Source organism: Arachis hypogaea, chromosome 15 (genome assembly GCF_003086295.3).
Source record: "Arachis hypogaea cultivar Tifrunner chromosome 15, arahy.Tifrunner.gnm2.J5K5, whole genome shotgun sequence".
NCBI classification, from domain to species: domain Eukaryota; kingdom Viridiplantae; phylum Streptophyta; class Magnoliopsida; order Fabales; family Fabaceae; genus Arachis; species Arachis hypogaea.
In genome coordinates, this window is record NC_092050.1 from 38,301,337 (window position 1) to 38,319,728 (window position 18,392).

The 18,392-nt window shown below is 37.3% G+C and overlaps 1 protein-coding gene and 1 non-coding gene across 3 annotated transcripts; both read left to right on the forward strand.

Annotated features, from left to right (window-relative positions):
* The first annotated feature begins 274 nt into the window (after positions 1-274).
* LOC114925270 (uncharacterized) lies at positions 275-18,166 on the forward strand. Of its 2 annotated transcripts, XM_072219120.1 has the most exons (6): positions 275-413; positions 698-786; positions 15,462-15,908; positions 16,276-16,377; positions 16,478-16,775; positions 17,890-18,166. In XM_072219120.1, exons 4-5 carry the CDS (start codon positions 16,312-16,314, stop codon positions 16,772-16,774), a joined length of 363 nt encoding a protein of 120 aa, XP_072075221.1. In that variant the 5' UTR covers positions 275-413; positions 698-786; positions 15,462-15,908; positions 16,276-16,311; the 3' UTR covers position 16,775; positions 17,890-18,166. The 2 variants fall into 2 exon arrangements, with proteins under 2 accessions (XP_072075221.1, XP_072075220.1); XM_072219119.1 differs by lacking the exon at positions 15,462-15,908.
* On the forward strand, positions 9,036-9,143 carry LOC112752943 (small nucleolar RNA R71). Its single transcript, XR_003177351.1, has one exon. It is a non-coding gene; the product is annotated as a small nucleolar RNA R71 (small nucleolar RNA).
* Positions 18,167-18,392: the final 226 nt, after the last annotated feature.

Genomic DNA, 18,392 nt, shown 5'->3' on the forward strand with positions numbered 1-18,392 from the left:
AGTAATGTTAAGAAGTCAAAAGCTGTTGTATGTGGTCCATATATCTAACCATAATCTATGAAATGGCATGTGCAATTGCAACTTCAGTTTGAAGAAACTGTGTCGCGGCACAAGCCGCAAAACAAATGAAAAAAAAGGATAAATAGTACCTGTGAGTTGTGATAAATAGTTCATATCTTCTTCATTATTAGGTAACTTTGTCATCACTCGACTTTTTCCTCTGCACTCAACTTTTCTGTTTGTTCTATTTTTCATTTTTTTGCAGGAGGACTTTGATGAATTCAGCGATGTTGATGAACTATACAGCTCATTGCCTTTAGATAAGGTGGAGACTCTTGAAGATCTTGTTACAATCCCCCCTGGCCTATCTAAGGTCACTTCCCTACCCCTCCTGCTCTCACTTCCCAGTTTTGGTAATTACTTACTCCCTTCCTTTTCCCTTTCACTTTCTATCCATTCATTCTTCTAATTATATGTGTGTTCAGAATAAAATTCAAGCAATGTTATATCTAATACTGATTAAACACCCTTAGTCATAAAAAGGTTATTAGTCTTTATATAAATTATTCTAAATATTTTTTTCTGTTATTTTTAAAACTTAGAAAAAGAAAATTTTAGTTAGTTAGTTAATATAATACGAGTTTTATACAAATTTTTTTTATAAATTATAATTTTTTTGTCTCTTGCTATCTTGTAGAAAAAAATTAATTTGCATATATACCACTACTTGAGAAGGAAAAGTTCACAAAGCCATTGTTACAGCCACAAAATTATCATTTGGAAGAGGTAATTACAATTTTTTTATAATTTCTTTTAAAATACTATTTAAGTATTTGTTTGATATCTAATTTGTACATACAAGAATTTCTTTTTATAGAGTGCCTGCTGATATATACTAGTTAGTTGCCTAGTTAATATGAGAGAGAGAGAGAAATTTTTAATGAATAGATTTTTTAAAATTTCTATTTGTAGTCCCTCTTAGTAATGTCAATCGATAAGTCATGGATTGAAAAACCACGAAACACGCATGAGTATAAAGATGGTCTAAACAAGTTTTTGGATTTCGCTTTTGAGCATCGATCTCTCGGGGGTCATCAGATTAAATGCCCTTGTCCGGTGTGTGGTTTTGGCAAGTGACAAACAAGAGAGAAAGTTTTTGAACATTTAATAGTCAAGCCATTTCCAGAAAACTACAAAGTTTGGTATTGGCATGGTGAAGAAGCAGTTGGAGTTGGGTCACAAGCTCATCAAACTAGTCATATTGTACAAGATGATTTGACATCTCAATATCCAATGGTAACAATGCTCAATGACGCGTTTGGAGTTACTGGACCTGACTTGAATGAAGATGGATATGGAGATGAAGACAACATAGAAGATGGAGATGAAGATGAAGACAATATAGAAGATGGAGATGGAGACAATGCAGAAAATGTAAAATTTTACAAGTTGTTGGAAGATGGTAGTGAACAATTGTATGAAGGGTGCACAAAGTATTCAAAACTGTCTTTCTTGATTAGTCTATATCACATAAAGTGCTTATACAGAATAAGCGACAAAGCATGACCGAAATTCTCAAGTTAATAAAAGATGCTTTTGGAAATGCGAAGATTTCAAATACATTCTATGAGGCGAAGAAAACCATAAACAAACTAGGGCTTAATTATACCAAGATACCTGCTTGCCCTAATGACTGCATGTTATATTGGGGGAGGATGAAGATTTGCAAGAATGCAAAAGATGCAAGACATCTAAATGGAGCGATGCTAAAAAGAAGAAACCGGCAAAGATCTTGCGATACTTTCCACTAAAACCGAGACTTCAACGATTATTCATGTGTTCTAAGACTGCTCAATCAATGCGATGGCATGCTTCGGCAGAAAAGAAAGATTCGAAGATGAGGCATCCGTGGGATTCTGAAGCTTGGAAGACATTTGATTTACTTCATGATAGGTTTGACGAAGATCCTCGAAATGTACGTCTTGGTCTTGCAGCGGATGGATTCAACCCCTTTGGAGCTATGCGCACAAACTATAGCGTTTGGCCAGTGGTGCTTATTCCATACAATCGACCTCCATGGGAGTGCATGAAGCCAGCATCACTAATCTTGTCAATGATTATTCCCGGAGAGAAAATGCCGGGGAACAACATAGACATATACTTACAACCTCTTATCAAAGAGTTAAAAGAGTTGTGGCATGATGGTGTTCAAACATTAGATAGGTTCAAGAATGAAATGTTTACATTGCGAGCAGCATTAATGTGGACAATTAGTGATTTTCTAGGCCTTGGTAACTTATCTGGGTGGAACGTACACAGTAAATATGCTTGTCCCACATGTAACTTCAACACTGATTCATATAGATTAAAGCATGGTGGAAAATGGTGTTTTTTGGGGCATCGCCGTTTCTTAGAAAGGGGTCATAAGTTTAAGCTAAGTCGTTGGTATGTGAAATTGTTACTCAGGTTGTGAATTGTTGTTCGAAATTGATTCCCTGGCAATGGCACCAAAAATGGATGCACAGAACCATAGTCTAAACATATCTTCACAACTTCGCATAACTAACCAGCAAGTGCACTGGGTCGTCCAAGTAATACCTTACGTGAGTAAGGGTCGAATCCCACGGAGATTGTTGGTATGAAGCAAGCTATGGTCACCTTGTAAATCTCAGTCAGGCGGATATAAAATAGTAATGGGGTTTTCGAAATTTAATAATAAAAGAAGGATAGAAATACTTATGTAAATCATTGGTGAGAATTTCAGATAAGCGTATGGAGATGCATTCGTTCCTCTGAACCTCTGCTTTCCTGCTGTCTTCATCCAATCAGTCTTACTCCTTTCCATGGCTGGCTTTATGCAAGGGCATCACCGTTGTCAGTGGCTACATCCCCTCCTCTTGTGAAAATGGTCCAAGATGCCCTGTCACGGCACGGCTAATCATCTGAGGTTCCCGATCATGCTGGAATAGGATTCACCCTCCTTTTGCGTCTGTCACTACGCCCAGCAATCGCGAGTTTGAAGCTCATCACAGTCATTCAATCATTGAATCCTACTCGGAATACCACAGACAAGGTTTAGACTTTCCGGATTCTCTTGAATGCCGCCATCATTCTAGCTTACACCACGAAGATTCCGATTAAGAGATCTAAGAGACACTCATTCAATCTAAGGTAGAACGGAGGTGGTTGTCAGGCATGCGTTCATAGGGAATGATGATGATTGTCACGTTCATCACATTCAGGTTGAAGTGCGAATGAATATCTTAGAAGCGAACTAAGATGAATTGAATAGAAAACAATAGTACTTTGCATTAATCTTTGAGGAACAGCAGAGCTTCACACCTTAATCTATGGAGTGTAGAAACTCTACCGTTAAAAATACATAAGTGAAAGGTCCAGGCATGGCTGAATGGCCAGCTCCCATGATCTAAGAACTAAGCGTCCAAAGATGTCTAATACAATAGTAAAAAGTCCTATTTATAAGAAACTAGCTACTAGGGTTTATAGAAGTAAGTAATTGATGCATAAATCCACTCCCGGGGCCCACTTGGTATGTGCTTGGGCTGAGCTTGAATGTTACACGTGCAGAGGCTCTTTCTGGAGTTGAACGCTAGGTTGTAACGTATTTCTGGCGTTCAACTCTGGTTTGTGACTTGTTTCTGGTGTTTAACTCCAGACAACAGCATAGAACTGGCGTTCAACACCCTTTTACGTCATATAAACTCGGCCAAAGTATAGACTATTATACATTTCTGGAAAGCCCTGGATGTCTTCTTTCCAACGCAATTCGAAGCGCGCCATTTTAAGTTTTGTAGCTCCAGAAAATCCACTTTGAGTACAGGGAGGTCAGAATCCAACAGCATTAGCAGTCCTTCTTCAACCTCTGAATCTGATTTTTGCTCAAGTCCCTCAATTTCAGCCAGAAAATACCTGAAATCACAGAAAAACACACAAACTCATAGTAAAGTCCAGAAATGTGAATTTAACATAAAAACTAATGAAAACATCCCTAAAAGTAACTAGATTCTACTAAAAACATACTAAAAATAATGCCAAAAAGTGTATAAATTATCCGCTCATCACAACACCAAACTTAAATTGTTGCTTATCCCCAAGTAACTGAAAATCAAATAGGATAAAAAGAAGAGAATATACTATAAATTCCAAACTATCAATGAAACATAGCTCCAATTAAATGAGCGGGACTTATAGCTTTTTACCTCTTGAATAGTTTTGGCATCTCACTTTATCCATTGAGGTTCAGAATGATTGGCATCTATAGGAACTCAGAGTTCAGATAGTGTTATTGATTCTCCTAGTTCAGTATGATGATTCTTGAACACAGCTATTTTATGAGTCTTGGCCGTGGCCCTAAGCACTTTGTTTTCTAGTATTACCACCGGATACATAAATGCCACAGACACATAATTGGGTGAACCTTTTCAGATTGTGACTCAGCTTTGCTAAAGTCCCCAATTAGAGGTGTCCAGGGTTCTTAAGCACACTCTTTTTTTGCTTTGGACCTTGACTTTAACCGCTCAGTCTCAAGTTTTCACTTGACACCTTCACGCCACAAGCACATGGTTAGGGACAGCTTGGTTTAGCCGCTTAGGCCAGGATTTTATTCCTTTAGGCCCTCCTATTCACTGATGCTCAAAGCCTTGGGATCCTTTTTATTTACCCTTGCCTTTTGGTTTTAAGGGTTATTGGCTTTTTGCTCTTGCCTTTTGGTTTTAAGAGCTTTTGGCTTTTGTGCTTGCTTTTTCTTTCTATTTTTTTTCGCCTATTTTTTTTCTTTTTTTTTTCTGCAAGCTTTGTTCTCTGCTGCTTTTTCTTGCTTCAGGAATCATTTTTATGATTTTTCAGATTATCAAATAAAATGTTTCCTAGTCATCATTCTTTCAAGAGCCAACATATTTAACATTCTTAAACAACAACTTCAAAAGACATATGCACTGTTCAAGCATACATTCAGAAAACAAGAAGCATTGTCACCACATCAATATAATTAAACTAAGTTCAAGGATAAATTCGAAACTCATGTACTTCTTGTTCTTTTGAATTAAAACATTTTTCATTTAAGAGAGGTGATGGATTCATAGGACATTCATAACTTTAAGACATAGTTACTAACTACTAATGATCATGTAATGAAGACACAAACATAGATAAGCACATAACATAGAAAACAAAAAACAGAAGAAATAAGAACAAGGAATGAATCCACCTTAGTGATGGTGGCGTTTCCTTCTTGAGGAACCAATGATGTCCTTGAGCTCTTCTATGTCTCTTCCTTGTCTTTGTTGCTCCTCCCTCATTGCTTTTTGATCTTCTCTTATTTCATGAAGGATGATGGAGTGCTCTTGATGTTCCACCCTTAATTGTCCCATGTTGGAACTTAATTCTCCTAGGGAGGTGTTGATTTGCTCCCAAAAATTCTGTGGAGGCAAGTGCATTTGAGGCATCTCCGGGATCTCATGGAGATGAGCTTCATGCACCTCTTGAGCTCCATGAATGGGCTCTCTTGCTTGCTCCATCTTTTTCTTAGTGATGGGCTTGTCCTCTTTAATGAGGATATCTCCCTCTATGTCAATCCCAGCCGAATTGCATAGGTGGCAAATGAGGTGAGGAAAGGCTAACCTTGCCATAGTGGAGGACTTGTCAGCCACCTTGTAGAGTTCTTGAGGTATAATCTCATGAGCTTCCACCTCTTCTCCAATCATGATGCTATGGATCATGATGGCCCGATCTATAGTAACTTCAGACCGGTTGCTAGTGGGAATGATTGAGCATTGAATGAACTCCAACCATCCTCTAGCTACAGGCTTAAGGTCCAGTCTTCTTAGTTGAACCGGTTTGCCTTTTGAGTCAATCTTCCATTGAGCTCCTTCTACACATATGTCCATGAGGACTTGGTCCAGCCTTTGATCAAAGTTGACTCTCCTTGTGTAGGGGCGTGCGTTCTCTTCCATGTTTGGCAAGTTGAACGCCAACCTCACATTTTCCGGACTAAAATCTAAGTATTTTCCCCGAACCATGGTGAGATAATTCTTTGGGTTCGGGTTCTTACTTTGATCATGGTTCCTAGTGATCCATGCATTAGCATAGAACTCTTGAACCATTAGGATGCCGACTTGTTGGATGGGGTTTGTTAGAACTTCCCAACCTCTTCTTTGAATTTCATGTCGGATCTCTGGATACTCATTTCTTTTGAGTTTGAAAGGGACCTCAGAAATCACCTTCTTCTTGGCCACAACATCATAGAAGTGGTCTTGATGGGCTTTGGAGATGAACCTTTCCATCTTCCATGACTCGGAGGTGGAAGCTTTTGTCTTCCCTTTCCCTTTTCTAGAGGATTCTTCGGTCTTAGGTGCCATCAATGGTAATGGAAAAACAAAAAGCTTATGCTTTTACCACACCAAACTTAGAATTTTGCTCGCCCTCGAGCAAGAGAAGAAAGAAAAGATGAAGAAGAAGAAGAAGAAAAGATGGAGAAGAGGGGGGATGTGTGTTTCGGCCAAGAAGAGAAGAGAGGGTTGTGTTGTGTGAAAATGAGGAAGAATGGAAGGCTTTATATAGGGAAGGGAGGGGAGGTGAAGGTTCGGCCATTTAGGGTGGGTTTGGGTGGGAAATTGATTTTGAATTTTGAAGGTAGGTGGAGTTTATGAGGTAGGTTTATGGGGAAGAGTGGATGGATGTGAGTGGTGGTGAGGTGATGGGGAAGAGAGATTGAGGTGATTGGTGAAGGATTTTGGGGAAGAGTGTTTATGGGATTGTGTGAAAGAGGGGTGAGAAGAAGTGAGTGGAGGTAGGTGGGGATCCTGTGGGGTCCACAGATCCTGAGGTGATCCTGTGGGGTCCACAGATCCTGAGGTGTTCAAGGATTTACAACCTTGCACCAAATTAGGCATGTAAAATGCCCTTGCACACAACTCTGGGTGTTCAGCGCCAGGTTGGTGCTTGTTCTGGGCGTTGAACGCCCATTTGTAGCCTATTTCTGGCGTTGAACGCCAGAACCATGCTTGTTCTGGGCGTTCAGCGCCAGCTCTCCTCCAGGGTGCATTTCTGGCGTTCAAACGCCCAGATGCTGCCCATTTCTGGCATTCAGCACCAGAACCATGCTCTGTTCTGGCGTTGAATGCCCAAAACATGCTTCTTACTGGCGTTTAAACGCCAGTAATGTCTTCCTCCAGGGTGTGATTTTTCTTCTGCTGTTTTTGATTCCATTTTCAATTTTTATATTTATTTTGTGACTCCACATGATCATGAACCTATAAAGACATATAACTAAGAAAAATATAGTTAGATAAATAAACATTGGGTTGCCTCCCAACAAGCGCTTCTTTAATGTCAATAGCTTGACAATGGGCTCTCATGGAGCCTCACAGATGTGCAGAGCTTTGTTGAGACCTCCCAACACCAAACTTAGAGTTTGGTTGTGGCCTCCCAACACCAAACTTAGAGTTTGACTGTGGGGGCTTTGTTTGACTCTGCTTTGAGAGAAGCTTTTTATGCTTCCTCTCCATGGATGCAGAGAGAGATCCTTGAGTTGTAAACACAAGGTTGTCCTCATTTAATTGAAGGATTAATTCTCCTCTGTCCACATCAATCACAGCTCTTGCTGTGGCTAGGAAAGGTCTTCCTAGGATGATGGATTCATCCTCTTCCTTTCCAGTATCCAGGACTATGAAATCAGCAGGGATGTAAAGGCATTCAACCTTTACTAACACGTCCTCTACTTGTCCATAAGCCTGTTTTCTTGAATTGTCTGCCATCTCTAATGAGATTTTAGCAGCTTGTACCCCATAGATTCCCAGTTTCTCTATTACAGAGAGGGGCATGAGGTTTATCCCTGAACCAAGGTCACACAGAGCCTTAAAGATCATGGTGCCTATAGTACAAGGTATTATGAACTTTCCAGGATCCTGTCTCTTCTGAGGCAATGTCAGTTGATCCAGATCACTTAGTTCATTGGTGAACAAGGGAGGTTCATCTTCCCAAGTCTCAATACCAAATAATTTGGCATTTAGCTTCATGATTGCACCAAGGAACTTGGCAGCTTGCTCTTCAGTAACATCCTTATTCTCTTCAGAAGAGGAATACTCATCAGAGCTCATGAATGGCATAAGGAGGTTCAATGGAATCTCTATGGTCTCTAGATGAGCCTCAGAGTCCTTTGGTTCCTCAGAGGGAAGCTCCTTATTGATCACTGGGCGTCCCAGGAGGTCTTCCTCCTTGGGATTCATGTCCTCTCCTTCCCTTACAGGTTCGGCCATGGTGCTTATGTCAATGGCCTTGCACTCTCCTTTTGGATTCTCTTCTGTATTGCTTGGGAGAGTACTAGGAGGGATTTTAGTGATCCTTTTACTCAGCTGGCCCACTTGTGCTTCCAAATTTCTAATGGAAGACCTTGTTTCATTCATGAAACTTAGAGTGGCCTTGGATAGATCAGAGACTAAGTTTGCTAAATTAGAGGTATTTTGTTCAGAGTTCTCTGTCTGTTGCTGAGTGGATGATGGAAAAGGTTTATTATTGTTAAACCTGTTTCTTCCACCATTATTAAAGCCTTGTTGAGGCCTTTGATCCTTCCATGAGAGATTTGGATGATTTCTCCATGATGGATTATAGGTGTTTCCATATGGTTCACCCATGTAATTTACCTCTGCTATTGCAGGGTTCTCAGGATCATAAGCTTCTTCTTCATAAGAAGCCTCTTGAGTACTGTTGGATGCAGCTTGCATTCCATTCAGACTCTGAGAAATCATATTGACTTGCTGAGTCAATATTTTGTTCTGAGCTAATATGGCATTCAGAGTATCAATTTCAAGAACTCCCTTCTTCATAGGCCTCCCATTACTCACAGGATTCCTCTCAGAAGTGTACATGAACTGGTTATTAGCAACCATGTCAATGAGTTCTTGAGCTTCTGCAGGTGTTTTCTTTAGGTGAATGGATCCACCTGCAGAAGTATCCAATGACATCTTTGATAGCTCAGATAAACCATCATAGAATATATCCAGGATGGTCCATTCTGAAAGCATGTCAGAAGGACACTTTTTGGTCAACTGTTTGTATCTTTCCCAAGCTTCATAGAGGGATTCACCTTCTTTCTGTCTGAAGGTTTGAACATCCACTCTAAGCTTGCTCAGCTTTTGAGGAGGAAAGAACTTGGCTAAGAAAGCCGTGACCAGCTTATCCCAAGAATTCAGGCTATCTCTGGGTTGAGAGTCCAACCACACTCTAGCTCTGTCTCTTACAGCAAAAGGGAAAAGCATGAGCCTGTAGACTTCAGGATCTACTCCATTGGTCTTAACAGTATCACATATCTGCAAGAATTCAGTTAAGAACTGAAAAGGATCTTCAGATGGAAGTCCATGAAATTTGCAGTTCTGCTGCATCAGAGAAACTAGCTGAGGTTTCAGCTCAAAGTTGTTTGCTCCAATGGCAGGAATGGAGATGCTTCTTCCATGTAAATTGGAATTAGGTGCAGTAAAGTCACCAAGCATCCTCCTTGCATTATTATTATTTTCGGCTGCCATCTCCTCTTCTTGTTCGAAATTTCCTGACAGGTGCTTGCTGGATAGTTGTAATTTAGCTTCTCTTAATTTTCTCTTCAGAGTCCTTTCAGGTTCTGGATCTGCTTCAATAAGAATGTTCTTGTCCTTGCTCCTGCTCATATGACAAAGAAGAGGGCACAGAAAAATAATAATAATAGGGATCCTTTTTACCACAGTATAGAGGTCCCTGTGTGAGTAGAAGAATAAATAAATAGAAGGAGATGAGAGAGAAGGGGAATTTTCGAAAACAATTTTTGAAAAAGGGTTAGTGATTTTCGAAAATGGTTTTTGAAAAAGGTTAGTAATTTTTTGAAAATTAAAAATTAAAAATTAAAATAATTGGTTAAATAAAAAAAAAGAAATTTTTGAAAAAGAGAGAAGATATTTTCGAAAATTAGAGAGAGAGTTAGTTAGTTAGGTAGTTTTGAAAAAGATAAGAAACAAACATAAAGTTAGTTAGTTAGTTGAAACAAATTTTGAAAAGATAAGAAGTTAAGAAGTTAGAAAATATATTTTAAAATCAAATTTTGAAAAAGATATGATTTTGAAAAATATATTTTGAAAAGATATGATTGGAATTAGTTTTGGAAAAGATTTGATTTTTAAAATCACAATTAATGACTTGATTCACAAGAAATCACAAGATATGATTCTAGAACTTAAAGTTTGAATCTTTCTTAACAAGCAAGTAACAAACTTGAATTTTTTGAATCAAAACATTAATTGTTATTGTTATTTTCAAAAATTTGATATAAAAATAAGAAAAAGATTTTTGAAAAATATTTTTGGAATTTTCGAAAATAACTAAGGAATTTGAAAAAAAAGATTTGATTTTTGAAAAAGATTGTGAAAAAGATAAGGTTTTTAAATTGAAAATTTGATTTGACTCATAAGAAACAACTTGATTTTTAAAAATTTTTGAAAAAGTCAACTCAATTTTCGAATTTGATGAGAGAAAAAGGGGAAGATATTTTTTTTTATTTTTGAATTTTTAATGATGAGAGAGAAAAATTAAAACATCATTTTCATGTTTTTCTCTTTTATTTTATTTTTTTGAATCAAAACAAGGAATGCATGCAAGAACACTATGAATATCAAGATGAACACCAAGAACACTATGAAGATCATGATGAACATCAAGAACATATTTTTGAAAATTTTTATATGCAAAGAAAACATGCAAGACACCAAACTTGGAAATCTTTAATGCTTAGGCACTAAGAATTCAAGAATGCATATGAGAAACACCATACAACACAAAACAAAAAATCATCAAGATCAAACAAGAAGACTTACCAAGAACAACTTGAAGATCATGAAGAACACTATGAATGCATGAATTTTTTTCGAAAAATGCAAGATGAACATGCAATTGACACCAAACTTATAACATGACTCAAGACTCAAACAAGAAACACACAAAAAAGATTTTATTTTTATTTTTATGATTTCCAAATGTGTTTGTATTTTTTCGAAAATTATTTGAAAAACAAAAATAAGGATTCCAAAATTTTTTTATATGAATTCCAGGAATCTTATGCTCTAAAGCTCCAATCAAAGGGTCAGGCATGGCTTAATAGCCAGCCAAGCTTTAGTATGTAAATCAGGAATAGCAGCAGGTGGATTAGCAACAACTAGCTTGCTCTTGATAATAAATTGGAAGCCTCAGTCTAAATGAATTTAGACATGGCTTTACAACCAGCCAGGCTTCACATGCTTCATGAAACACTAGAATTCATTCTTAAAAATTCTGAAGAAAAATATATTTTTGAAAACATTTTTTTTTTAAATTTTTTTTCGAAAACAAAGGAGAAATTTTTGAAAGATTTTTTAAAAAATTTTTGAAAATAAAACAAAAAGAAAATTACCCAATCTGAGCATCAAGATGAACCGTCAGTTGTCCAAACTCGAACAATCCCCGGCAACGGCGCCAAAAACTTGGTATGTGAAATTGTTACTCAGGTTGTGAATTGTTGTTCGAAATTGATTCCCTGGCAATGGCACCAAAAACGGATGCACAGAACCATGGTCTAAACATATCTTCACAACTTCGCATAACTAACCAGCAAGTGCACTGGGTCGTCCAAGTAATACCTTACGTGAGTAAGGGTCGAATCCCACGGAGATTGTTGGTATGAAGCAAGCTATGGTCACCTTGTAAATCTCAGTCAGGCGGATATAAAATAGTAATGGGGTTTTCGAAATTTAATAATAAAAGAAGGATAGAAATACTTATGTAAATCATTGGTGAGAATTTCAGATAAGCGTATGGAGATGCATTCGTTCCTCTGAACCTCTGCTTTCCTGCTGTCTTCATCCAATCAGTCTTACTCCTTTCCATGGCTGGCTTTATGCAAGGGCATCACCGTTGTCAGTGGCTACATCCCATCCTCTTGTGAAAATGGTCCAAGATGCCCTGTCACGGCACGACTAATCATCTGAGGTTCCCGATCATGCTGGAATAGGATTCACCCTCCTTTTACGTCTGTCACTACGCCCAGCAATCGTGAGTTTGAAGCTCGTCACAGTTATTCAATCATTGAATCCTACTCGGAATACCACAGACAAGGTTTAGACTTTTCGGATTCTCTTGAATGCCGCCATCATTCTAGCTTACACCACGAAGATTCTGATTAAGAGATCTAAGAGACACTCATTCAATCTAAGGTAGAACGGAGGTGGTTGTCAGGCACGCGTTCATAGGGAATGATGATGATTGTCACGTTCATCACATTCAGGTTGAAGTGCGAATGAATATCTTAGAAGCGAACTAAGATGAATTGAATAGAAAACAGTAGTACTTTGCATTAATCTTTGAGGAACAGCAGAGCTTCACACCTTAATCTATGGAGTGTAGAAACTCTACCGTTAAAAATACATAAGTGAAAGGTCCAGGCATGGCCGAATGGCCAGCTCCCATGATCTAAGAACTAAGCGTCCAAAGATGTCTAATACAATAGTAAAAAGTCCTATTTATAATAAACTAGCTACTAGGGTTTACAGAAGTAAGTAATTGATGCATAAATCCACTCCCGGGGCCCACTTGGTGTGTGCTTGGGCTGAGCTTGAATGTTACACATGCAGAGGCTCTTTCTGGAGTTGAACGCCAGGTTGTAACGTATTTCTGGCGTTCAACTCTGGTTTGTGACTTGTTTCTGGCGTTTAACTCCAGACAGCAGCGTAGAACTGGCGTTCAACGCCCTTTTACATCGTCTAAACTCGGCCAAAGTATGGACTATTATACATTGCTAGAAAGCCCTGGATGTCTACTTTCCATCGCAATTGGAAGTGCACCATTTTGAGTTCTGTAGCTCCTGAAAATCTACTTTGAGTGCAGGGAGGTCAGAATCCAACAGCATCAGCAGTCCTTCTTCAACCTCTGAATCTGATTTTTGCTCAACTACCTCAATTTCAGCCAGAAAATACCTGAAATCACAGAAAAACACACAAACTCATAGTAAAGTCCAGAAATGTGAATTTAACATAAAAACTAATGAAAACATCCCTAAAAGTAACTAGATTCTACTAAAAACATACTAAAAACAATGCCAAAAAGCGTATAAATTATCCGCTCATCAGTCGTGCAAAATTTAATGGAAAAATTGAGTTGAGGGATCCCCCAGCAGTACTAACAGGGTCAGAAATATTGGAACAACTTGAAGGCATCAATGTTTCATTTGGGAAGGAACTACAGGCAAGTAAAGGTAAGAGGACTCGACGAAAAGTTGTTGAAGAAGATGATGAATCGGGGATGTGGAGGAAGAAAAGCATATTTTTTGATCTTCCTTATTGGGAGTCTAACTTATTGCGCCACAATCTAGATGTCATGCACATTGAAAAGAATGTTTGCGACAATGTGTTATACACTTTGCTCAATAAGACTGGAAGGTCAAAGGATAATCTCAAAGCTCGTAAGGATCTCAAAGAAATGGGTATAAGGAAAGATTTATGGCCAGATGAAAATGGGAGATATCATCAATCTTTGTTCACAATGTCAAATTCCATGAAAGATGTATTCTTGCATACTATAAAGAATATTAGAGTACCAGATGGTCTCTCGAGTAATATTTCACGGTGTGTTAATCTGAAGCAAAGAAAGCTCTCTGGATTGAAGAGCCATGATTGCCACATCCTTATGCAGCAACTATTACCCATTGCCATACGTAATGTGCTACCAGATAAAGTTACTGCAGTGCTAATAGAGTTGTCTTCATTCTTTCAACAGTTGTGCTCTAAAAGCTTAAGTCTTACAGAACTTGAGAAGCTCCAACCTTGAATAATCCTTACCCTTTGTCATTTAGAAATGTTGTTCCCTCCTTCTTTCTTTACAATCATGGTTCATTTAACCTGTCATCTAGTTGATGAAGAAAAACTTGGAGGACCAGTACACTATAGGTGGATGTATCCTATCGAGAGGTAAATATCTCTTTTCAATCATTGTTCATTTAACCTATCACTTAGTTATATCTTACTTACTAAAGCCAATTATACAAACTAGGTATTTAGGACATTTGAAGTCCTATGTACGAAACAAAGCTAAATCAGAGGGTTTTATAGCTGAGGGATATGTGGCTGAAGAAGCTCTTACATTTTGCTCTCGATACTTAGAAGGGATTGAGACAAGATTTAATAGGCCACCACGTGTTGATGATCGTCCGGATGGTAATTACAATACACATGTTGATTCACTTTTTCCACAAATGGGTAACTCTAAGGGAGCTTTCACAGTATTTGAGTTGCCACCTATGGAAAAAAAACAAGCACATCGCTATGTGGTTCTAAATTGTCCATATGTCAAACCGTTCATTGAGTAAGTACTTAAGGATTTGCATACATGTTTTTTATTTACTTGAAAATAGTTGTTTAGTTAGAGTTAAACTTTCATATCTGACAGTGACTTCAAAGATTTTGTACAAAGACGATCTAAGGGTAGAAGGCCTTCAAATGTAGAGATAGAAAAAAGAGTCAACAAAGATTTTGTTACTTGGTTTCCTACGCAGGTAAATAGAAAAGTGATCTCTTTTGCTAATATTGAGCAGTAGTTGTGGATATAATAACTAATATGTTGTTCTATCATAATAGCTTATGAACCCAGACGTTATGAATACTGTGCATGAGGATTTGAGATACTTAGCAAGGGGTCCATCACGATATGTCAAGAGGTTTTCTACATTTAGTATCAATGGGTTCTCCTTTCAAACTACCAATCGAGACAATGGGTTAAAAACCCAGAATAGTGGAGTTTTCTTAATGTCTTCAACTCCTTGTGTTGCTAGCGCTAGTGATGCTAATGTTAGGAATGCTGATTTGTCATATTATGGCAAATTAGAAGATATTATAGAACTAAACTACAATGGCCGATTTTGGGTTACTTTATTCAAATGTAAATGGGCTGACACCACTAGAGAATGGGGCTGTAGAAAGGATAGTTGGGGTTTTACTTCTGTTAATTTTTCACGAGTAATACACAGTGATGACCGAGAGGAGGATGATCCATATATTGAAGCCTCACAAGCTCGAATGGTGTATTTTGTCAATGATGAAGTGAATAAAGATTGGAGTGTTGTCGTGCATTTGAAGCCAAGAGACTCATATGATATGGGGGAAAATGAAGATGATGAAGCATGCGAGAATGAGCCATGGTTAGAGCAAAACTTGGATTCTTTATTTGAAAATGGTGATAATCTATCATTGTTAAGAGATGAGGTAGATGATGAACTACTAGATGATGACATTGGAGAAGACAAACACATGTCAGAATAGCTTGTAGGTTAAATTAATTTATGGTATGAAATTATTTTATCTATACATTATAGTAGTGCCTACTGATATATACTAGTTACTAGGTCTTCAAATTTAACTTGCAGATATGTAACTTCCTGAATTTCTTGATCTATTATGCAGATATGCCAAAGCAAAAGAGGTACAAGAATCTACTTAAAGCAGCAGCAGCTGCAAATTCTTCACAAGACAAGTCAATTGCAGCTGCAAATTCCTCCTGAGACAAGTCGGCAGCTTTAAATGCATCACATGTCAAGTCTGCAGCAGCTGCAAATTCCTCCCGAGAGACATCGACAGCTGCAAATTCCTCCCGAGACAAGTCGGCAGCAGCTGTAAATTCCTCCTGAGACAAGTCAGCAGCTTCAAATTCCTCCTGGGATAAGTCAGCAGCTTCAAGTTCCTCCTGAGACAAGTCGACAGCAGCTGCAAGTTCCTCACGAGACAAGTTGGCAGCAGCTGCAAGTTCATCCCGAGACAAGTCGGCAGCTTCAAATTCTTCTGAGCATCCATCCGAACCTAAATGTAAACGTGGACATGAATCTAAACATTATTAGACTGTTGATGCCATAGGTATGTATAGATGATCTATTATGTTATTATTATCAAATATATTGTCTTGAAGCTCAAAAAGCAAGAAGCATTCAGAACCTAAAATAAAGAACAAACACATTATTGGTTTAGAGAATACTAGTGTGTGAAATTATTATATATTAATTAAGCAGCCATGATTCCTTCAGAATTTTGTCCGACTAAGTTATCTACCAGCAATACCCAAAAAATTAAAGCAGATTAACATTAACTAAACTGTATTTTAGGGCTTTAATTTTCTGCATATCTAATCTATCTCAAATAATAATTAGATGAATGATATATACATGATTGAAGTTAGTAGGCTTCTATTTTTTGATCAAGTCTTTCTACTTTTCTTAAATTTTAGACGGAAGAGACGGGAAAAGAAGTTAGTAGGGTTCAAATGTGGGACATCACTCACAAGAAAATAGATGGAAGTTATGTTAATGAAAAAGCTAAAGAAATAGCGGTAAGACTAAAGTGTAATAAGTAACTTGTTTGTATTTCTTTTTCTTTCTTTTTTATAAGATAATACTATTTTTTATTCTTTCTTTTTTTTATACATGTAGGAGAAGATTGAAGCACATAGCAGTCAACAACCGATGGAATTAACTCTTAATTCTCCTCTTGATGCTCTTGGAGTAGTTTTTGGGAAAGAGCACCCTGGTCGTGTTCGAGGTTTAGGTATGGGAGTTGTTCCAACAATTGCTTTCAAGAACAACACTACAAGGATTAGTCAAATGAATTTAGGTTCTTCAAATGATGTTGGAACATCATCTACTTGTGGTCCAAATGTGCAAGAAGAGTTGGATACCATTAAAGTGCAATTGCAAGCGCTAGTCTCCTATATTGCTTCTAAGGAATGAGGTAAAATTCCAATACAATTGGCTGGAATGTTCCCTACTCAACAAGTTTTACATGTACAAATACAATTATCCTCTTTTTTTTCCTTTTGATGTGAAATAATTGTAAACAGTGGAGAGGATGCTACTAATGCAGGAAACAGTGGATTAATCTCTGCTTGATTAGTAGTGTTGCTGAGTTTGTTATAGCATTCAAGCTCTTGTGTATTTGTTGACAATCCATGTTGAAAGAAGTCATTATTGTAGTCTGATTGAGATAATAATAGACCAGTAGGGTTTGATTGTGATCCATATTCTTCACTTTTCAAGCCAAAAGGTTCTACAGTTTGAAGGATGTTTGACCCGTTAAGATAAGAATTATTGAAGCTGGGGTTTCCTAAGGGGAAATTAGGGTTATTCCCCATGTTAAAAAATGTGTTGCCGTTCATGATTTGCAACAGATTTTGCAACAGTTGTAGTTGGACTAATTGAGAAGTAGCATCTCCTTGTAGAGCAATATTAGGGTTTCTCCCCCAAGTAGTAGTGTTCATATTCATCATAGAATTCCCTCTTTTTTTTTTCCTTTTGATGTGAAATAATTGTAAACTGTTCATGAATACTTTTGATCTCCAAAACAAGTTAAGATTCGGTCATGGTCACTGTTGGCTATTTGAATGTACTTTTGAGTGAAATAATTGTAAACTGTTCATGAATACAGATTTTGACTTCCCGTTCTGATTTTCTTCTAAATTATAATTGTTTAACAAAAAGTGAAAAAAAAAAGATTTATCAATGTTTATGGTATATAGGCATAAGTAGGAAGCAACTAATGGTAATAGGTGAGCATGAGCATGTGTTATTGCTGGTTGTTGACTAAGGGTTGTTATTGCTGTTATTGCTTTGTTTGGAAATGATTCTATACATCAGTGAATAGAAAGATCTTAAGACTTCATTCTTTGTCGCTGCTATGGTTAACAAGCACATGGGAAAGCTAATTAACAACTAGCACTAGTAGTATTATTAGTAACATTTTATATGTATTTTTTAGATGAATTCAAATTCATAATTATCCACTTATTATTAATATATGCCTTTTTCTTGTATTTCTTGTGCTCATAATAATTATATTTTTGTTGTAGGGATTGGATCAGGAGAGTGAGATTTCATCACCAAAAGAGTTAGGAAGTAGGTCTTCTGGAGCAAGTAACAAGGAAGCATGACCTTGCTTGATATGTTAAGACATATATTAAGGATTATATGTTAAGACAATTATAAGTCATAATTAGTCAATGCTTGTTAAGGATTATTTTGATACTTTGTTTTTTGGATTATGACATTTCAATTATGACTTTTGGATCATGTATGAATTAAAAATCATCTTATGATGTTTGATTTATGGTTATACCTTTTGATTATTATGGGACTTTTAAGTGAGTTTCGAAAATATCACTTTAAATTAGTGGTTTCAATCTTATTTTAAAAAGTATAAAATTGTCATCATAATTAGGTACAAACGGCGGTTAGAAACCCCCGTTTTAAATGAAAACGATGCCATTATACGCTGGTAGAAACGGCGGTTAAAAACTGCCATTTTAAACGAAAATGATGCCATTATATTTTGGTAAAAACGGCGGTTAGAAAC

Bases quoted from the DNA above. Each gene is read 5' to 3' on its own strand.
- LOC114925270 (XM_072219120.1), top strand. From the start codon at position 16,312: ATGTGGGACATCACTCACAAGAAAATAGATGGAAGTTATGTTAATGAA. The intron at 16,378-16,477 runs GTAAGACTAAAG...TTATACATGTAG, and splicing joins AAAAAGCTAAAGAAATAGCG to GAGAAGATTGAAGCACATAG.